Source organism: Canis aureus, chromosome 21 (assembly GCF_053574225.1).
Source record: "Canis aureus isolate CA01 chromosome 21, VMU_Caureus_v.1.0, whole genome shotgun sequence".
NCBI classification, from domain to species: Eukaryota; Metazoa; Chordata; class Mammalia; order Carnivora; family Canidae; genus Canis; species Canis aureus.
Genome location: NC_135631.1, coordinates 13,767,830 through 13,789,145, shown reverse-complemented (window position 1 = coordinate 13,789,145; position 21,316 = coordinate 13,767,830). Strand labels below are relative to the sequence as shown.

General features: G+C 52.2%; 2 protein-coding genes and 1 long non-coding RNA gene across 5 annotated transcripts; 2 read left to right on the top strand and 1 right to left on the bottom strand.

Moving 5' to 3' along the window:
* The first annotated feature begins 92 nt into the window (after positions 1-92).
* Positions 93-12,897, top strand: RAPSN (receptor associated protein of the synapse). Of its 2 annotated transcripts, XM_077863230.1 has the most exons (9): positions 93-712; positions 1,169-1,507; positions 7,508-7,666; positions 8,187-8,285; positions 8,363-8,485; positions 9,027-9,080; positions 10,309-10,508; positions 10,968-11,036; positions 12,846-12,897. In XM_077863230.1, the coding sequence occupies exons 1-9, from the start codon at positions 521-523 to the stop codon at positions 12,850-12,852; spliced, it is 1,242 nt and encodes a 413-aa protein (XP_077719356.1). In that variant the 5' UTR covers positions 93-520; the 3' UTR covers positions 12,853-12,897. The 2 variants fall into 2 exon arrangements, with proteins under 2 accessions (XP_077719356.1, XP_077719357.1); XM_077863231.1 differs by lacking the exon at positions 12,846-12,897 and having other exon boundaries at positions 10,968-11,272.
* On the bottom strand, positions 11,876-14,494 carry LOC144292605 (uncharacterized). Its single transcript, XR_013359985.1, has 2 exons — positions 13,435-14,494; positions 11,876-13,138 (listed from the first exon to the last, which is right to left on the bottom strand). It is a non-coding gene; the product is annotated as an uncharacterized LOC144292605 (long non-coding RNA).
* PSMC3 (proteasome 26S subunit, ATPase 3) lies at positions 12,664-19,565 on the top strand. 2 transcript variants are annotated; one of them, XM_077863228.1, is made up of 12 exons: positions 12,664-12,923; positions 13,169-13,252; positions 13,807-13,932; positions 14,313-14,417; positions 14,530-14,592; positions 14,852-14,989; positions 15,447-15,590; positions 15,712-15,860; positions 17,842-17,938; positions 18,126-18,271; positions 19,115-19,196; positions 19,377-19,565. In XM_077863228.1, the coding sequence occupies exons 1-12, from the start codon at positions 12,897-12,899 to the stop codon at positions 19,485-19,487; spliced, it is 1,272 nt and encodes a 423-aa protein (XP_077719354.1). In that variant the 5' UTR covers positions 12,664-12,896; the 3' UTR covers positions 19,488-19,565. The 2 variants fall into 2 exon arrangements, with proteins under 2 accessions (XP_077719354.1, XP_077719355.1); XM_077863229.1 differs by having other exon boundaries at positions 12,900-12,923; positions 13,173-13,252.
* The last annotated feature ends 1,751 nt before the right edge of the window (positions 19,566-21,316 follow it).

Here is a 21,316-nt window from a genome sequence, read left to right as displayed (position 1 = left end):
GGAAGGTTGTGATGGGTGGGGGGATGCAGGGCTCAGGGCTGGCCACCCGCCTCACTTCATTCCTGCTTCCTCCAGGCCCTCAGCCTGTCCCTGGAGGCAGCTCCTCGGCCAGGCCACGGGGAGGGCCTGCAGGGCCAGGGAGGCAGGGGCCAGTGTCAGAGGCCCCGAGGAGACACCCAAGGTTGTGCGGGAGCAGGGAGCAGGGTGCCTGCATCCCGGGGAAGCCACCTCCCAGCCTGGGTGGGGGGGTGCAGCAGAGGCCCACGTGACACTGTGGCTGACATTCCTCAGCGGCCACGTGGCCCCAACTGGCAGGGACAGCTGCGGACTGGGGCCGGACAAGCCTTGTTCCCAGGGTGGCGCCCGCTCTCCATCTAGGCCCCTCCTGGGCCCCTGCCTGGCGCCGCTGTCCTCCCTGGGGCTCCGTGGGCGGCTGGCACTGCGGTCCGCGCCATGAACACCTAGAAGGCCGGAGCGCCCGGGGTCTCTCCCTCCTCGTGCGGTGCAGGGCTCTGCGAGGATGGGGCAGGACCAGACGAAGCAGCAGATCGAGAAGGGGCTCCAGCTGTACCAGTCCAACCAGACCGAGAAGGCGCTGCACGTGTGGATGAAGGTGCTGGAGAAGAGCGCCGACCTCGTGGGGCGCTTCCGCGTGCTGGGCTGCCTGGTGACGGCGCACTCGGAGATGGGCCGCTACAAGGAGATGCTGAAGGTGGGCCCGGGCTGCCCACCCTCCTGGCTCCTCACGCTCCCCTGCGTCCCCCTGGCTAGCAGCCCAGCCCCGCAGGGGGCTCCCAGACCCGTCGTAGGCCCTTGGGCCTTGAACTTCTGTGTGACACGGAGATGGAGCTTCTGGGCTTCAGGGCTCGGCAATGGCCAGGCCCCGTCTGGGAAGCTAGCTTCCAGCCTTCCTGTTTGGGCTCCAGGTTTGAGGCTGCGGGTAGGTGGGTGGGTGGGTGGGTGGCCCAGGAAGGCCGGGGGCGAAAGCTGAAGGGTCTGTGTCTGGCTCCAGGGCTGATGCTCCTGGCCTGTGGCTGGGGAACAGAGAGCTCATCTGAGGCCTTGGCCGGAAGCTCTGGGTCCGAGGCCTTGGCTGCGAGGCAGGGAGGAGGCCCGGGTCTGAGGCCTGGAGCCCAGGCTGACCGCTCCTGCCCTTGCCCCCGGGCAGTTCGCTGTGGTGCAGATCGACACGGCTCGGGAGCTGGAGGATGCCGACTTCCTTCTGGAGAGCTACCTGAACCTGGCACGCAGCAACGAGAAGCTGTGTGAGTTCCACAAGACCATCTCCTACTGCAAGACTTGCGTCGGCCTGCCCGGCACCAGGGCGGGCGCCCAGCTCGGAGGCCAGGTCAGCCTGAGCATGGGCAATGCCTTCCTGGGCCTCAGCCTCTTCCAGAAGGCGCTGGAGAGCTTCGAGAAGGCCCTGCGCTACGCCCACAACAATGACGACGCCATGCTCGAGTGCCGCGTCTGCTGCAGCCTGGGCAGCTTCTATGCCCAGGTCAAGGTGGGCCTCGGGCCCAGGGGGTGGGCGGGGGAGGGCTCGGGTCCCCTGACACCCTCCTGTGAGCCACACTCCCCATTCAGGACCGTACTCAGTCCTCCCACATAGGAGAGTCTGAGAGGGGAGAGTCTGAAAGGGAAGACTCACCCAGGAAGGTGCAGACTTACCGGGAAGGGCAGAGCCAGCATTCAAACCTTGGTCTGTCTGCCTTCTGGGGGAACAGGAGGCTCCTTGTGAGGACTGGCCATGAACCTATACTGCCATGTGTTTGCTGTGTAGTCTTGGACATGGCACCTCTCATCTCGGAGCCTTGGTAGGCACATCTATACAATGAGGGAGAACAGGGCCCACTGTCCAGCACAGTTGTTAAGGATTTATTCATCAAATATTTATTGACTGTTTACTCTATGCCGTGCTGCTCTGTTGGCTTGGGATGCAAGCAGTGAAAACAACAGCAAAGCCCCTGGCCATGTAAAGCTTGCATTCTAGAAAAAGTCAAATATAATCAGTAACTCAATCACACAGCACTCTAGAAAGTGCTTAGGAGAAAGTGGGAAAGGGGGTGGGAAGTGCCGAGGATGGGGTGTTACAACTTCAAATAGAATGACTGGAAGGCCTCGGAGAGGTGTTATCAGTCTGATGGTTGGAAGCAGATGAGAGGGTGAGCCATGCAGAAAACTGGTAAAAGCCTGAAACAGAGACAACAGCAAAAGCAAAACTCTGCCCTGGGTGGGGGGAGTGGGGCATAGCTGGCCTATTCTAGGGATGACGGAGGCCAGCAAGGCTGTCACAGGTGTGGGACAAGGAGGTGGGAGGTGGTGAGAAGGCAGATGGGGAATGGACAGAGGAGCCAGAGACCACGGGCTTGTTTCTGGTCCAGTGTTTGTTTGGCCAGGACCCTAGGCATCCAGGCTGCCCTCGGCCCACGGGGGATGTTGATGCCTGTCACACAGCAGATGCTTAATAAATCTGGGGGTAGATAGGTGTGCAAATGCTGATGAATCAAAGGTGAGGTGTGAGCAAATGAGAGTCATCCAGGATGCCACCGAGGATTTTGTTTTCAGCAACCAGACGTAGGAAAAACCCACTCAGTGAGATTCAAAAAATGGGAGAGGGATGAAGTGTTTTAAGATTTTTTTAAGATTTTATTTATTTATTCATGAGAGACACAGAGAGAGAGGCAGAGACACAGTCAAAGGGAGAAGCAGGCTCCATGCAGGGAGCCCAGAGCGGGACTTGATCCTGGGACTCCAGGATCACGCCCTGAGCCGAAGGCAGACGCTTAACTGCTGAGTCACCCAGGCGTCCCCAAATATTATTTTATTATGAAGACAATTAACCATACAGGAAAAAAGAATAATATAATGAATCTCCTTATCCCCACCATTTATATTGAACAATTATTAATATTACCCATATATGTTCACTGAGTGGGTTTTTAACTGAAGTGTTATGACATGAAATTATAGATAGACATCATGATACTTTACCCCCCGAAGTAGTTCAGTATGCATCTCTGAAAGAAAAAAAAAGATATTTCTTATATAAGGATACTTTCTTATGTAATCACAGTTATCTCTTAAATATCTCTGCTTATCCTGAAGACACGCCTCTACCCTCTGCTTCTAGAAATTGGAACACAAACAAGAGGCACACGTGCATTGGGCATTATGTCTCTTAAGTCTCTTTCAGTAGGAGATTTCTCTCCTCCCCTTTATTTTCCATGATTTATCCAACAAGGGGATGGATTGCCCTAGAACGTACTTCATCTCATTGTCCCCTTGTTTCTGCAAGGAGTCATGTGACTGGGGTTTTATGGGGTTTTTTTCCTCCCCTCTGCTCCCTGTGAACGGGAACTCAGTGACCAGGGAAGACTCAGGTCACACTGTTTTGGTAAGAAGACTGTGTCAGCGCTGCTGGGAGCTTCATGTTGCATCACATCCCATATGGGGACAATGACCTGATCCCTTGGTTTTAGGGTTTGTGTTTGTCCTTTTGTGACCAGGAGGTGAACTTGGAGGGAGGTGACTTCTGGCTTCCTGTGAATGTTCAGTTCTGTGGCCACAGTTTCCACTGGGCAGATTTAGTGTCCAGTGATGTTTCTTGCCTGCATCAGTTCTTCTATTTCAACTGAAGGGAATGGCGATTTCCAAGTCCTACCATTCTTCTACAGTTGTTGGCTGGATTTTTCTGTAAGGAAGAACTGTCCTCCATCAAATGGGCTAGTTAGCTCCTCTGAAATGCAGTTCCTGCATAAATGGCATAAATATTTCTTCCTTTCCTTTTTTTTTTTTTTTTTTAAGATTTTACTTTATTTGAGAGAGAAAGAGCATGAGGATGAGCGAGGGAGGGGGCAGAAGGAGAAGCAGGCTCTCCCCTAAGCAGGAAGCCCAGTGTGGGGCTTGATCCTAGGACCCTGGGATCATAATCTGAGCCGAAGGTAGATGCTTAACTGGCTGAGGCATCCAGGCATTCCTCGCTTCCTTTAATTATCACTTTGATGATGAGGAGTTGAAGTTATACCCACCTTCGGGGATCCCTGGGTGGCTCAGCGGTTTGCTGCCTGCCTTTGGCCTAGGGTGCGATCCTGGAGTCCCGGGATTGAGTCCCGCATTGGGCTCCCTGCATGGAGCCTGCTTCTCTCTCTGCCTCTGTCTCTCTCTGTGTCTATCATAAATAAATAAATCTTTAAAAAAAATACCCGCCTTCAATGATCATACTTACTTGTTTTACTTTCTTCTTTTTGAGTATCGTTATGAAATCCTGGATTTTTAAAATATTCAGTATTCTTCAGTTTTGGTTTTTTGTTTTAAGATTTTATTTATTTATTCATGAGAGACACAGAGGGAAAGGCAGAGACATAGGCAGAAGCAGGCTCCTTGAGGGGAGCCTGATGCGGGACTCGATCCCAGGACCCTGGGGATCACAACCTGAGCCAAAAGCAGACAATTGCTGAGCCACCCCAGTGCCCCTAGTACTCTTCAGTTAATTGTAATGTTGTTTTTCTGATGCTCAAATTATCTTGACTTTAGCTAATGGTATTCCTTCGGTATAACTCCTGTGTCCTTTTTTTAAAAATTTTTTAATTTTTAATTTTTTTTAATTTATGATAGTCATCACAGAGAGAGAGGCAGAGACACAGGTAGAGGGAGAAGCAGGCTCCATGCACCGGGAGCCCGACGTGGGACTCCATCCCGGGTTTCCAGGATCATGCCCTGGGCCAAAGGCAGGCGCCAAACCGCTGCGCCACCCAGGGATCCCTTTTTTTTTTTTAATCCTGTGTCCTTTTGACGAGACTTTCTTTAAACATTGAAAGTGTTCTTATTTTCTGGAACAATAAACTATCCCAGGCTCATTTTGTATAGTCCCCACCCTGGACCTGAAATCAGCCATTTTTTTGGGCTTTTCTGGTGGGAAGTTGTATTAAAGACCAAATGTGGGTTCTCAAGGTGCTCATTGCTACTGGGTTGTCATGGCTTCTAGATCTTTTTAGTTGCCAAGACAACTGAAGTTTATGCTGATATTTGCAATTCAAATCTAATGTTTCAGGATTTTCCTTAATTTATTTTAATCTTGATTCTCTTTTCTCCTAGACTGAAAATGTTGGCTTTTAGCAACATAATTATATATTTATTTTATCCTAAAAAATACACAAAATACTTTTTTTTCTGTGTGGTCATATTAGGATAATGCAACATAATACATGATGTAATAATATCTTATAGCATTATATTTTAATATTATATTGTGTTATATAATAACTATAATTAAACTTATAATTATGTTAATATGATGATATACAGTTAGGGCTATTTATTTCCATTTTCTATCTTTAGGGTTTTTTTTTAAGATTTTTAAATATTTTTAAAATTTTTTATAGTGGTTCTTCTTTTCTTTTTTTAAATTTTTTTATTTATTTATGATAGTCACACACACAGAGAGAGAGAGAGAGGCAGAGACACAGGCGGAGGGAGAAGCAGGCTCCATGCACCAGGAGCCCGACGTGGGATTCCATCCGGGTTTCCAGGATCGCGCCCTGGGCCAAAGGCAGGCGCCAAGCTGCTGCGCCACCCAGGGATCCCTTAAGATTTTTTTTTAATTTGAGAGAGAGAGAACAAGCAGTGGGGAGGGGCAGAGGGAGAGAGAGAGAGAGAAAGAGTAAAAAAAGAGAGAAGCAGACTATCCACTAAGCAGGGAGCCAAAGTGGGGCTCGATCCCAGGAGACTGGGATCATGACCTAAGCCAAAGGCAGAGGCTTAACCAGCTGAGGCACTCAGGCGCCTCTATCTTTGGGGTTTTTAAAAAATTAAATTAAAATATTTTGAATATTTAGAACATTTACATGGCTTCAAATTAAAAACATACATTGGGGGACACCTGGGTGGCTCAGCGGTTGGGCGCCTGCCTTCGGCTCAGGTTGTGATTCTGGGATCCAGGATCGAGTCCCACATTGGGCTCTCTGCATGGAGCCTGCTTCTCCCTCTGCCTGTGTCTCTGCCTCTGTGTGTGTGTGTGTGTGTGTGCGTGTGTGTGTGTCTCATGAATAAATAAATAAATCTTAAAAAAAAAAACATACATTGGCAAGGGGCACTGGGCTGGCTTAGTTGGTGGAACATGTGACTCTTGGTCTCGGGGTCGTGAGGTCCAGCCCCATGTAGGGCATAAAGATTACTTAAGTAAATAAATTTTTTTAACTATGTAACAAAATTTGTGAAGATCAGATTTTTATTGGCGTTATTGGGAGTTCTCTTTTGGTCATATTAACTTGGAGATGCCTATAAGATATTAAGTAGAAGATCAAATAGATTTTCTAAGAGAAAGAATGGAGCAATGGGGCTTAGCTGAAGGAGACATGAGGTCCGAAGAAGATTGTTTGATTTTGATTTTTTTTTTAAAGGTTTTATATATTTATTTATTTGACAGAGAGAGAGAGCACGCACAAGCAGGGGGAATGGCAGGCAGAGGGAGAGGGAGAAGCAGACTTCCTGAGATTTCTTTTTTTCTTTTTATTTTTTTTTAAAGATTTTATTTATTTATTCATAGACACAGAGAGAGAGAGGCAGAGACACAGGTAGAGGGAGAAGCAGGCTCCATGCAGGGAGCCCGATGTGGGACTCAATCCCGGGTCTCCAGGATCACACCCCAGGCTGCAGGCGGTGCCAAACTGCTGCGCCACCAGGGCTGCCCTCTTTTTTTATTTTTTAATGAGGTAAGAAATGCCAGAATATGTTTGTAGGATGATGGGAATGATTGAGCCCAAGGAGATGGGGGATGTGTCCAGAGCCCCCATGGAGGGGCTCACACCTGTTGGAGCAGGGAGTCCTCCATGGTGGCAGGAAGGAGGAAGAGTGATCCATCTCGTGGATTTGGTGGAGAACAGAGTCCTTTTCTGACTTTCTTCTGTTTTCCCTGTGTAGTGATGAAGCAAGGTCATCAGCTGAGATCCAGCAGGTAGAAAGAGTATTTGGAGGTGTGAGGAGAACGAAGGGATGAAGGAATGATTTCATTGCCCCAGTGAGTCTGTTCCGATGTTCTTTGGGGCTGACAATCAGTCACTGAGCCTTTGGGAAGCACCTGCTGCTGGGTACTAGGGGGCAGACACTACTGGGGGTGCTGGTACCCCCTTCTGTGTGTCTCTGAAGATAAGGGGCCCAACTGGGAGTGAGAAGCCAACTATATTTTCTTGCCTTCTCATTCATTCCTTCATTCAACAAATATTCATTGTGCATCTACAAAGTGCTAAGAACTGTGCTAGGCTCTTGGGCTACATCAGCAAACTGGATGAAAATTCCTATGTCTGTGGAGCCCACACCTTTTCAGTGGCTGTTCCCTCTGCCTGGATCCCTTTTCCTTGGATACATGAATGAATGAGTGAACACTGGCAGGGCCTATGGGTACCCACTATGGGTTGATGGAGATGCCAGGCCCTGGAACCCCTGACTTGGGCATCCTGACATTCACAGTGCCCCTTCTTGTCCCACCTCCTCCCTGTGTCCCCCGCAGGACTACGAGAAAGCCCTGTTCTTCCCCTGCAAGGCCGCAGAGCTCGTTAGCGACTACGGCAAAGGCTGGAGCCTCAAGTACCGGGCCATGAGCCAGTACCACATGGCTGTGGCGTACCGCCTGCTGGGCCACCTGGGCAGTGCCATGGAGTGTTGTGAGGTGGGGCAGGAGGGAAGGCGGGCAGGTAGAGGGTGGTGGTATGGGCTAAGGGGTCCTCCTTCCACATCAGGCCACTTAGGGTCCCAAGATTTGCCCGTAGCCCCCTTCTCCATGAGCCCCCGAAGGATGTGTTTGTTCTGCCCACCCCTCTGCTCCTTTCCAGTCCATTCTCAGGGGAGAGGGCTTCCTTCTGCCTCCCCCCACACACATCCTCTGTGGGTCGCTTTAAATAGGAAGAGAGCCAGTCTCTGGAGTTCTACTGACTTGGGCTCAAATCCTAGCATTGCCACTTACGAGCCAGGTGACCTTGATCAAGTCACTTCTGCTCTCTGAACCTGTGTCCACTTCTCTGGGCGTTGTGAGACCTCACTGGTTTCGTGTGCAGGGCTCCGATGCCATGCTAGGTATATTGGATAGGGTGATCCCTGGGCTGCCCCGTCAGAGGGGCCCACTGGAATGACACCCTGGTGGGTGGGTGGGGGCAGATGGGCAGGCTGGAGCAACCAGCTTCCCTTCACAGGAATCTATGAAGATTGCACTGCAGCACGGGGACCGGCCACTCCAGGCACTCTGCCTGCTGTGCTTTGCTGACATCCACCGGAGCCGTGGGGACCTGGAGGTGAGGCCACTGGGGTACAGAGGGAGGGGTTGCAGGCCTGACCCAGTCTGATTGCACCCTCCCACCTGGCTGTGCAGACAGCCTTCCCCAGGTACGACTCTGCCATGAGCATCATGACTGAGATTGGAAACCGCCTGGGGCAGGTGCAGGTGCTGCTGGGAGTGGCCAAATGCTGGATAGCCAGGAAAGCACTGGACAAGGTGAGGTCGGGCCCTTTCCCATACCCCACCCCCCCGGCTCTCCCCACTGCTCCTATTTGCAGCCAGTAGGTCAGCCAAAAGTCTGTGGGGCTGGCTGGTCCTGGGCAGGACTCTTCCAGACATTTTGTCTAACATCAGCTTCACCTGAATCCCATAAGGTGAGTACATTCCAAGTTATTTTCCAGACTCAGAAAAGACTCACGATGTGCCCAGACCCACAACTACTAAAGAGCCAGAGCTGGGTTTGAACTCAGGATGCGTTAACTGCTTTCCTGATTTCACAACACCCAATGAGACAGGAATAGTCTTCCCATTCTGTATCTGAGTAAACTGAAGCAGCAGGTAACTTGCCCACACTGTGTGGCTCTGTGACTGGGCTCCAGCCTCCTTTTGCTACCTTCTCAGGCAGGGCAGCTGCCCAGCCATGCTGCCCTCCTCAAGCCCGCCCCTCCCTGCCCCTTCCCTTCCCCTTCCCTTCCTGTGAGTCAAGGCCTCTGCCAGAGAACTCTGCCCGTAGCCCTGGCCTATGCTTGCCTTCTAGGCTCTGGATGTCATCGAGAAAGCCCAGGACCTGGCGGAGGAAGTGGGGAACAAGGTCAGACCTGATTCTGTCTTCTGGGTCTGGAGTCAAGAGGCCAAGGTGGGATCTTGGGTGTGTGGGAAGGGCTACCCTGAGCCTGCACATGCCCTGAGCTCTTCTAGATCTCCAGGGGCTGCCACCACCCATTCCCAGACCCTGGCTGTTTCTCTTCCACCCACAAAGCACTTTGGAGGGCAGGGCAAGAAATCCGTAGCTCAGAGGACGTCAGAATTCCTCAGAGCTTCTTGATAGTCATTAGAACTCCTAACAGTGGGTCCAGTCACTAAGAGCTGGGTACACTCAGGTGCTTCTAGGTATTGGTCCCAGTCCTCACCGTCTCCCTGCGAGGTGAGCGCAAGCCCCATTTTTAGAGTTAAGGCAAGTGAGGCTCAGTGGTTGCTCCAGGTCTCACACTTTGTACCTGGTCTGTCTTAACTCTAAAGCCCGCATTCCTCCCATAATGTATGTGGCTCTCAATTTTAGGTTTAGTATCCAAACCTTTAAATTTTGAAAATAAGCTCAGTGTTACTTGAGGTCTTCTAGGAAATATAAATATATCTGGGATCCAGTGCACAGCACAACTAAAATGCCAAATTTTAAAAAATATTTTTATTTATTTACTTGAAAGAGAGAGAGTGAGAAAGAGCACAAGCCAGGAGGAAGGGCAGAGGGAGAGGGAGAAGTAGGCTCCTCACTGAGCAGAGCCCGATGCAGGGCTTGATCCCAGGACCCCGAGATCATGACCTAAGCCGAAGGCAGATGCCCAACAGACTGAGCCACCCAGGTGCCCCTAAAATGCCAAATATCTTTGTTTTTGGATAGATGATAGCTGCTCGGTTTTACCCAAGTATCTCAGGTTGGTCACAGATGCCAATGAGCTGTTTGTTATGTGTATTCAATTAACAAAAACAGAAGAGCAAATTCATTCTTATGGAATCAGTGCAGCAGATCTGGTCAATAAAATTCTTCAAAAACATGGGGTTCCTAGGTAGTTCTAGGGGTGAAGACTGCTTACCTCACCCATCCTTTCATTCTGCATGAGGGGAAACCAAGGCCCAGAGGGCAGGACGTTTCTCCTAGGCCCATCAGCCAGCCAAGAACACCGCCAGGACCAGACCCTGTGTGTACTGATGGCTCAATGGTCCTTCGGGGGCCACTTCTCGGGCTGGGCAAGGAGGGAGGCTCACTGGGACTGACTTGGTCTTGTCCCCTATGCCCGCTCTCTGCTCCCCGCTGGCCCCAGCTAAGCCAGCTCAAGCTGCACTGCCTGAGTGAGAGCATCTACCGCAGCAAGGGGCTGCAGCGGGAGCTGCGTGCCCATGTCGTGCGCTTCCATGAGTGTGTGGAGGAGACTGAGCTCTACTGCGGGCTGTGTGGCGAGTCCATAGGTGAGAGGAACAGCCGGCTGCAGGCCCTGCCCTGCTCGCACATCTTCCACCTCAGGTGAGGGCTCCTGGCTTGTGGGCAGGGGGCGGCCAGGGTCTCTGTGGGGTACGCTAGGGCCCCAGCTGGCCTAACCACAGTAGTAATGTTGAGCGTAGCGCTCCCTTCGTTCTAAGAGCTTCCCCTGTAATAAATAACTCCTTGAATCCTCCCAGCAGCCCTGTGAGGTGGCCATCACTATTCTTCCAAAGAGAATTGAGAGAGGCCCCTCAAAGGCCATGGGATTCAGACACCCAGGGCTAGACCTGCCTCAGGGCTGGGACAGATACCATTCTCCATGCTGACCTCCTGACCTCTTAGAAGCCCCAGAACAGAGTACCAGGGGCAAGCAGGGCCACCAGGCCCTACCTTCTCCCTTGACGCCTTCCCAGATCCTGTAGAGGGGAGGGGTAGGGAGAGAGCCCAGGCCCAGGATGAAAGCATGGGTTCAGTAAATAAACCTTTCCTTTGCCTCGAAAGGTGCCTGCAGAACAACGGGACGCGGAGCTGCCCCAACTGCCGCCGCTCATCCATGAAGCCTGGCTTTGTGTGAGTCCCATCAGCAGTCCTGGGCTCCTGCTTCCCCTCCCCCTGCCCCTTCATCATGCCCAGGGCACCTGACTAGCCATACCTTGGATCCTGTTTACTCTTGGGGTAGCCGCCAGGACCTCCTCCAAACTCAGCCAGGGCCCAGGGCCTGCCCGCTGTTGCTCCTCCAGGCTCAGCTGACTTCCCTGCCTCTTCGTACTTTGCTCTTTATAGAAAAATAAACTGTTTGTACCTGACCCCAGCAATTCTGACTCTTTTTGCGGGTGTGCTGTGGCCAGCACAGGACAGCTTCTTCCCCAATTGGTCTTCTTGACTCTTGTCAGGCAACTCTGACAAGTGTGAATTTGGAATCAGCAGCTCTTGTGCTGACAACTGACTCACTGAACAACCCTGGACAAAGTCACTTAACTTTTCTGATCGTCCATGCCCTTATCTAACATGGAGAATGATAGGAGTGCTTGACTGGCTCAGTCAGTGGAGCGTGCAACTCTTGATCTTGGTGTCTTGAGTTCGAGCCCCACATTGGGCATAGAGCTTACTTAAAAATAAATAAATAGGGATGCCTGGGTGGCTCAGCAGTTGAGCATCTGCTTTTGGCTCAGGGTGTGATCCGGGTCTCGAGATTGAGTCCTGCATTAGGCTCCCTACGGGGAGCCTGCTTCTCCCTCTGTGTCTCTGCCTGTGTCTCATGAATAAATAAATAAAATCTTTATAAATAATAAACGAATGAATGAATGAATGAATGAATGAATGAATAATAAATGAAAAAAATTGCGAATGATGATCCAATCTGTCCACTGGGCAGGGCTGTTGAGAGGAGGGAAGAAATGCTGTTACTCGCAGAGCTGGTTTGCCAACCTGAGCAGCTGCAAATGCTGTTACTTAAAGAAATCTCTGCCTTCAGCGGCTTCAAGAAAACCACGAGGCAGGTTCTCACCAAGTTTGCAGATTATTTGTGAAGGCTCGGCTTAAAAGAAATGCTTGGTGGCTGACATGAAGTTCATTTTAGGGGTGCCCTGGGTCTCACCTCACAGTGATATGCAGAGGATCCTCTGGAGCAAGGGACGCAGATACAACAAAAATGGGTCTCATGATCCAGAGATCTGCCCTACTTCCTGAGATGACAAGAAACGAGTACAGATGTTGGTCATAATGTTTTTAATTGGAGAGGCTGTTGTCAATGGAGCTCATCCCACGTGGGCAGTTCTGTGGCGCTGCTCAAAAGTTAGCAGCAGCAGCAGCGATTTCTCTTTAAAATTGGTTAATGATTCTCTCTGGTAGCCCTGGGCATGCCCTTTTTTTGGCCCTCCGCACACGCCTGGCGTCTGTTGCCTATGGTTTGGGAGGCAGAGCCATCTCGAGAATCCTAATTCCTAGCTGCGCCAGATCCTGTGGTCGAGCCCCCGCTTCCAAAGCGCCCTTTCAATCACCGGCCAGCTTAAGACTACATTTCCCAAAGGCTCTCGAGGCTCCCATCGCTTCTCCCGCCCCTTCCGGCTTCACACCCAGGCTCCGCCCATCGCGCGCAGCGACCAATAGCGCATCCACCTGTCGCTCCGGCTTAAACAGGACGAGGGCGGTAACGCTTCAGGAGCGGTGGAGGAGCCGGGGGCGGGCCCTGTGTCCCGGGCTTTGTCATTTGAATAGGAGAAGCAGATTCGTTACGGCAGTGGCGGCCGGAACTAATTCGGTTAAGTGAGGAATTGGAGAGAGAGGTCCGTCACTACTCAGGAGCAGGCCTTCAGAAAGATAGTATTAATCTCCGGGCCGAAGCTTCTGTCCGTTTCGATCTTCAGTCTTCTCCTTCAGGACGTGAATCTGCTGCCAAAACGCGAGGATCCAGTGACTCGGCAGGAGAAGATGGCGACCGTGTGGGATGAGGCTGAGGTGCGCGCTGGGGGAATTGGGGATCCCGGAGCCGGGGCCAGTGGGAAGACGCCCTTGGTGGGAGGCCTCGAAGAGGTTGGGGGGTCGAGTTCTGGCCTGGTCTCGGGGTCGGGGCCGCTTGGGATGTGGGCAAGGCGCTCGACTCCTTCAATTCGGTTTTATGGGCAGGGAAGCTGAGGCTGTTAGTGGGGTTCGGAGGCGGCGGAATCCTTGCCCTGAGTTAAAAAAAAATTTTTTTTTAACAGCAAGATGGAATCGGGGAGGAGGTGCTCAAGATGTCCACAGAAGAGATTATCCAGCGCACACGGCTGCTGGACAGTGAGATCAAGGTGGGCTCACAGCCCCGGTGGCCGGCAGCGAAGCCCCCACAGGGCCGCCCTGGAGATCCCAGCGGCTTTTACGTTCTTCTCACGGCCTTTCCAGGAAGACATAGGGCCCGCGGATTATTAAAAAAAAAAAAAAAAAAAAGGAAAGAAAAAAAAAAAGGAAAAAAGAAAAAACTAAGCCTTACCTGTGAGAGACCGAGTGGTGGGAAGGCAGGTCTGAGAGGATTCATCAGGCTCCCTTTTCCAGCGAGGTCTTTAAATAATTTCTCTTGAGAATCTTTCTTTTAGGGAGCCCGCATTTTACAGCTGAGGAAACAGGTTTTTTACTTTGCTGAAGTACCGAGCCCTTAATGAGAAGCAGGAGCTAAAACCTATATTTGCTTCATTCAGAGCCCTGCTCTTTTCCCTCTGCTGCAACTGCTTCAGGAGGTTTCCAGACGGAGTCAGCGGATGCAGGAAGGTCCCCCTGGTCCCTCTGGGCCTCACCAGTTACAGGGCCCTCCCTAGGATAAGGTGAGCCAAGGCTGAACATTTGCTTCCACTTGCCCTCATCCCAGATCATGAAGAGTGAAGTGTTGCGAGTTACCCATGAACTTCAGGCCATGAAAGACAAGATCAAAGAGAACAGTGAGAAAATCAAAGTGAACAAGACCTTGCCGTATCTTGTCTCCAACGTCATCGAGGTGTGTGTGTATGTGGAGGGGAAGAGAAAGGGTCAGCCGGGCTTGGAGGCAGCCTACAGTAGGGCCATTGGAGAAAGAGTGGGTGAAAGTTTTGAGGCCCAATTGCATTTAGAGCTCTGCCCCCTCCCTAGTATGCATTTCTAGGGCACTATACACACTCGTAGATACCCTGAAGAGGCCTAAGAAGCCACACATTTCCTCCTTACTTGGAGGTAGAGAGCTCTCTGCGGAGAAGCAACACCTAAATGGATCTTATCAATGCCGTGGGCCTGGGATAGTCTTGAGGAGTGAGGTGGATTGTCTTGGCCTGGGAAGCACTGGACTCTGGGGAGTGGAGGGGGCTGAGCAGGACCTCTTGACCTGAGCTTTTTCCCCCCCAGCTTTTAGATGTTGATCCCAATGACCAAGAAGAGGATGGTGCCAATATTGACCTGGATTCTCAGAGGAAGGGTAAATGTGCAGTGATCAAAACCTCTACACGACAGGTGAGGATAGCTCTAGGATAGAACTGAGGAGGGTGAGGGATGGATGTGGGACAGGACCAGGGAGCTTTATTGAAGACAGTAACTGAGATTGAACCTGGAATTTTTCCTACAGACATACTTCTTGCCTGTGATTGGGTTGGTGGATGCTGAAAAGCTAAAGCCAGGAGATTTGGTGGTGAGCGGTGTCCCTCAGCCCAGGGAGGGCTTTTCCAATGAGGTTTCTCCCATGGACTACTGAGCCTCTGCCCCAGGCCCAGGTCACTGTTGGCCCTGCATCTTGGCAGAGCATCCTGGAGAGTCTGAGTTTGTCTGCTTGCTCTTTGGTTCTCATTTTTCCTAGTCCTGTATTTTCCTTTCACTGTACCGACACCTGCCACCCAGCCAGTTAGGTCTTGAGCTGGGACAAATCTGAAGGCTTCGTGCTCTGTCCCCAGGGTGTGAACAAAGACTCCTATCTGATCCTGGAGACCCTGCCCACAGAGTATGACTCACGGGTGAAGGCCATGGAGGTGGATGAGAGGCCCACGGAACAATATAGTGACATCGGGGGCCTGGATAAGCAGATTCAGGAGGTGAGAAGCACTGGCCAGTAGCAGCCAGTAGCAGCCTTGCCGGCCATTTGTGGTTTTTTTGCTTCATTGACCAGAACACTTACTGCCAATGTGCCTCTTAGCATAGCATCCTAGGGACATAAGGAGGCTGCTGTGTAACAGTTTAGGAGGCTGAAATCCAGAGAGCTTAAATGACTTGTTGAGGGTCACAGAAGGTTAGGGCCAGAGCGGTGGCTGGAACTCAGGTTCCTGGTTCTTCCCCTGGTACCTTTCTACTATATTCTGGTGTCCCTGGAGCAGCCATAACCAGCCTTGGTGGGAGTGAGCATCCTGGGTCCTTTTGATGCAGGGGAAGGAGAGTCAGTGTCTCTGAATTGGAGTAGGAGGGTTATGGGTTATTAGGGTTGAGGTCATTAAGTGTTGGGCTGTAGGAGCCCTTGGGGCGTCACTCTCCTCACCCAGGACTTCTTCCTGGCAGCTGGTGGAGGCTATTGTCTTGCCAATGAACCACAAGGAGAAGTTCGAGAACTTGGGGATCCAGCCTCCAAAAGGGGTGTTGATGTATGGCCCCCCAGGTACAGGGAAGACGCTGCTGGCCCGGGCTTGCGCTGCACAAACCAAGGTGAGTGCTTTGGGAGAAAATGAGGAAGAAAGCAGCAGAAGCTAAAGCTCTACCAAATGGGCTGAGAGGAAGTTCCCTTGGTGTCTTTGGCCTGACTCTCATTGCCATGTCCCCCTAACAGGCTACCTTCCTGAAGCTGGCTGGCCCCCAGCTGGTGCAGATGTTCATTGGGGATGGTGCCAAGCTGGTCCGGGATGCCTTTGCCCTGGCCAAGGAGAAAGCGCCATCCATTATCTTCATTGATGAGCTGGATGCCATTGGCACTAAGCGGTAAGGGGGTGCTGAGTGCCACCAAGGAGATTGTTCTAAATTCTGTTTCCCACCCTGTCCCCTGCTTCCCCTGGAATGGTGATAGCTCTACTCTTCTGGTTTTACTTCCTGAATTCTGTTCTGACTAGCTCCCCTGCTTCTTTTCCCTTGACTATCCATTCTCATGGTTGCCAGCATGTTCCTTTCATACATGCTCGCTTCACTCCCATGCACCCACACTCCCTCAGACAGACATCCTACTCAGAATTTTTCATGGGCTCCCCATTGCTCCTTGGGATAAATGCTGGGCTGAGCATGGCTTGCATGGTCCCCTCTGGCTGTCCCTGATCCGCTCCACTGCATCCTGGACCTGCCCCGGCCCCCATGTCTTCACAGCATCCCTTTGGTTGGTTGGTTGGTTGGTTGGTTTATTTATTTATTTATTATTTTTTTTTTATTTTTTAAAGATTTTATTTATTCATGAAAGACACAGAGGGGAGAGAGGCAGAGACATAGGCAGAGGAAGAAGCAGGCTCTATGCAGGGAGCCTGATGTGGGACTTGATCCGGGGTCTACCAGGATCACACCCCAGGCCTCAGGCGGCATTAAACCACTGCGCCACTGGGGCTGCCCCTATTTATTTATTTATTTATTTAATTTTTTAAATTTTTATGTATTTATGATAGTCTTACAGAGAGAGAGAGAGAGAGAGGCAGAGACACAGACAGAGGGAGAAGCAGGCTCCATGCACCGGGAGCCCGACGTGGGATTCGATCCCGGGTCTCCAGGATCGCGCCCTGGGCCAAAGGCAGGCGCCAAACCACTGCGCCACCCAGGGATCCCCCCTATTTATTTTTTTAAAGATATTTGAGAGAGTGTGTGTGCCTGGGGTGGTGACAGAGGAAGAAGGAGAATCTCCAACAGACTCCCTGCCGAGTGTGGAGCCCGACTCGGGCTCAGTCTCATGACCCCGGGATCATAACTTGAGCCGAAACCAAGAGTCAGACTCTTAACTGACTGAGCCACCCAGGGCCCAAATATCCTTTCGGTTTATAGACCCGCTCCATGGGGATCCCTGGGTGGCGCAGCGGTTTAGCGCCTGCCTTTGGCCTAGGGCGTGATCCTGGAGACCCGGGATCGAATCCCACATCGGGCTCCCGGTGCATGGAGCCTGCTTCTCCCTCTGCCTGTGTCTCTGCCCCTCTCTCTCTCTCTCTCTGTGACTATCATAAATAAATAAATAAAAATTAAAAAAAAATCTGTTTAGACCCGCTCCATAATCCAAGTCCATCCAGCCCTGGTGGGAGAGATTTTGCACCTGTTCCCTTTCTGGAATGTACTTTTCCCGTTCTTTTTTTTTTTTTTTTTTTAATTTTTAGTTTTTTTTTTTATTATTATTTTTTTAAGATTTATTATTTATTTATTTATTTATTTATTTATTTATTTATTTATTTATTTATTTATTTAGACACAGAGAGAGAGAGGCAGAGACACAGGCAGAGGGAGAAGCAGGCTCCATGCAACAAGCCTGATGTGGGACTTGATCCCGGGTCTCCAGGATCACACCCCGGGCTGCAGGCGGCGCTAAACCGCTGAGCCACTGGGGCTGCCCTCCCATTCTTTATTGGTTGGTTGCTAGCCTGTTTGTTCTCAGCCTAAGGAATACTTCCTCAGGGATACCTGCCTGGGCTCCCCCTTACGCTCCCAAGTCTGGATCCCCTATTTCTAAGCTTTAGGGCAGCAGTGGCAGGGGCACATTCATTGGGGGATAGCCCAGGCAGTGGCTGGTTTTGCTCACTGGTGTATCCTCAGCCTGGCTGATCCCAGGAGCCTCTCCAGTCTCTGACACCTGTTCGGTGCCAGTCCTGGGCTGGGGGCCCCACGCTGAGTGAGACCTTTTCCTTCCCTGGACAGTTGGATTAGGCTTCCAGGGGGTGGAGAAGGGGAAGGCTCTTCCCAAGCTGTGGCCTCACCAGTGTCTCGGGCCTCCTGTGTGTCCCAGCTTTGACAGTGAGAAGGCCGGAGATCGGGAGGTGCAGAGGACAATGTTGGAGCTTCTGAACCAGCTGGATGGGTTCCAACCCAACACTCAAGTAAAGGTGAGTATTGTCATCACAGATAAAGGAAATGGGGCCAGGGACCTCCTCGGTCACCCAGCTTAGTGCAGCTAGAATTAGGGTTAAGGTTGTCTTGCTGTTTGATCTGGACCCTGGGCTGCCTCCGTCTGCCTGCTCTCTGGGAGCCCCGGCTTCCTCAGTTCACATTGCTGCCTCTGCCCTTGCTCAGGTCATTGCAGCCACCAACAGGGTGGACATCCTCGACCCTGCACTGCTCCGCTCAGGCCGTCTGGACCGGAAGATTGAATTCCCAATGCCCAACGAGGAGGCCCGGGCCAGAATCATGCAGATCCACTCCCGCAAGATGAATGTCAGGTGAGCGAGGACATGAGCAAGGCGCTGAGCCCCAAAGAGCCATCTTTGTTGTCTTGGTCCTGAGTGTCCCCAGGTCTCTGCCACCCTGTCTCCCTTCCCTGATCACGTGTTCTACATGCCAGCCTCCATATCTCCCCAGAAGCCTGAGATAGAACCTTACTGGAGTCTGGGCCCTGGTTCTGGGTGCTCTACTCCTTAGAATCACCCTGCCCTTCCTCCCTCATGGTCCGAAGTTGCATAGGCGGAGGTCCTCAGTTTCCTTGACTTCCCGTCTTGGCAGCTGAGCACAACCCAGCATGGCCCTGAAGAATCAGCTAGGGGCCACTGGGCTCTGAAGAATCAGCTAGGGGCCAAATGGACTTGGGTTCAGATCTGTGTGACCTCTAGTAGGTGGTATTTCCCATCTAAGCCTGAATTTTCTTGTCTGGTGCTTGGAGATAATGTCACTGACCATGTGGGGCCATGGCACTGTCAAGTGAAGTGCAGGGCAGCGCTGTGCTGATGCAAGGCTTACACTACTCAAAAAAGGGAAAGACTGCCATCGTCTTGCCCCTTCACCCCAGGCTGAATCAGTCCCTGGGATCTTTGGTGCAGATTTCTAGAAGGCTAGAGCTCAAGAGACACAGGAATAACCTGGTCTCTGCTTTGACCTCCCTGCCCTTTGTCCTCTGTCTCGTACTGAGAAGAGAACAAGGCACAGCAGGGAAGGGATTGCCATTGTCATGGGGCGAGGGGACCTTGCTGCTTGATGGGGGGTGTGGGAGGACATCTCCCTCTCTTCCCTCTAGCCATCAATAACTGAGTCCTGGGGTCTCGGTCTCTACTCCTTCTCCTCCCACCCAGTCCTGATGTGAACTATGAGGAGCTGGCCCGCTGTACGGATGACTTCAATGGGGCCCAGTGCAAGGCCGTGTGTGTGGAGGCGGTGAGTGGGAGCACGTGGAGAGGGGATTGCTTCATGCTTTCTTGCCCCCCTTCCCTGAACAGGATGGGACTTGTGACTGTAGGAGACTGCTGGGTGAGGGAGGCTCAGAAGGCTGAGGCACTTGAGAGCTGGGTCACGGGTGCAGGAAGGCACCCTAGAGCCTGTCTGTCCTGGGTGCAGGGCATGATCGCGCTGCGCAGGGGTGCCACGGAGCTCACGCATGAGGACTACATGGAAGGCATCCTAGAGGTGCAGGCCAAGAAGAAAGCCAACCTGCAGTACTACGCCTAGGAGGTTGCTCGCCACACCTGCTCCCTGGTCTGGTGCTGGTTAAAATTCAAAATAAAAGATGGTTTCAGGTCCCTGCCACCTGTCTGTTGCACGTTCCCTGGGGCCTGGGTGGAAGAGCATACCCGTCCTCCCCAGATGCCGCTGCCTGGAAACCCTAGACCGCCATGGGCCTCAAAGCAGTTGTCAGGTGAGGCCCCAGGGAAGGATGGGTATGGATTACAGCTGCTGCCTGGGGTCTTCCGGCCTCCCCCCACCATGTCCGTGTCCTTTCCAACCCCTTTCCCACTCCCCGCCCCACCTGTTGGCTTCGGAGCTTGGGGCCCTACAGCTCCAGGACCAAGGGCTGGAATAGAAGTCAGCCTCTCGCCTCTCACATTTTGGTGCCCTTGTCCTTGCTTCCCTGGAAAGCCAGGCTCTAGGTCTTGGACAACCTCCTGTTTCTTGGCCCCTGAGCTGCCTCTTCCTCCCTGTGTCATTAACTTTCTTGGCTCTTTTTTTTTTTTTTTTTTTTAAAGAACTATTTTATTTATTTGAGACAGCGAGAACAAGCAGGGGAATCTGCAGACGGAGAGGGAGAAGCAGGCTCCCCACTGAGCAGGGAGCCCAATGTGGGGCTCAGTCCTAGGACCCTGGGATCATGACCTCAGTCAAAGGCAGACATTTCACCAATTGAGCCACCGTGGCGCTCCTCTTGGCTCATTTCTTCTTGCTGAGAACTGAACCTTGAGCAAGAACACTGAGGGCCCTTCTAGGCCTGACCTTTGGTCACAAGTGTTCTCCCCTGCCCCGTTCCGCTGTCAGCCCCCCCTCCCCGTCAGGCCCCATGTCCTGTCCATTTCCTTGCGGATCTCATTGGTTTTCTGCTTGCCTACCTTCCAGCCCCCGCACACCGTAGCTGGCCTAGTGGCTTCACTGAGGGCTTGCTCTGGGCCCCATGCTGAACAGCTCTCATGCATAATTTGATCTGGTTGTCTCAGTGGCCCCCAGCAGGTCAGTCCCATTTCATAGATGTGTGTAAGCAGCTGGGCCAGGATTGCTCTTAGGACATAGCTGGGATTTAAACCCAGGACAGTAAAGCACGTCTGCTTTCTACTGTGCTTTCAGTGGCAGCTTTGCTGGGCCCCGGGATGCCTTTTGGGGGAAGAGCCCCTCAAAACTCCTGTCAGCTCTACCTGCCCTCTAGCAAAAGACCCTCCACACCTCTTTTCTTGTCCTCTCCCCCAAGTGGGCGTGGATATGCCCATGGTGAGCTCCCGACCGAGCCAGCCCATCTGGAGGGCTTGGCTCCATTGCTAGCTTCCTAACCCTGGAGTCCCATCGCCTCCAGGCCACCTTCCAGAGTGTGCTAGTGTTTGCGGTGGGGATCCCCTTGGCGATCCATGGACTTCTACCCCCTGCCCCAGGCATTCCCAGCACAGCCTCTGATGGCTTCCAGTTTGTCTCCCTGGGGACAGACTCGGCCAGGGACAGACTGGCTGCCATTGCTTCTGCATTCTCTGTTCCCTCTCCTGACCAGTCAGGGCATTCACCTCTTGGTACCACAGTGAACCCACAGCCCCCCACCCCCCCCATGCCCCACAAGCTTCCTCATTTATAAATGGGGCCCCACTGCCTCCCTGGGCAGGCCAAGTACTGTGATTGCACGTGCACTTTCCTCCCTGCACGGGCTTAACAGGTAGGGTGCTTAACAGTGCCCCGAGGGAGCGGGGGTGGGTGACCAGCCGTGTCCCTGCCTTGGCTCCCTTTTTGCCGACAAGCTGCTGGGTCAGAGCCAGGCAGTCCCAGCTGTGAATGCAGCTGATGGCTTCTGAGCGCCCCGGGCTGACGCC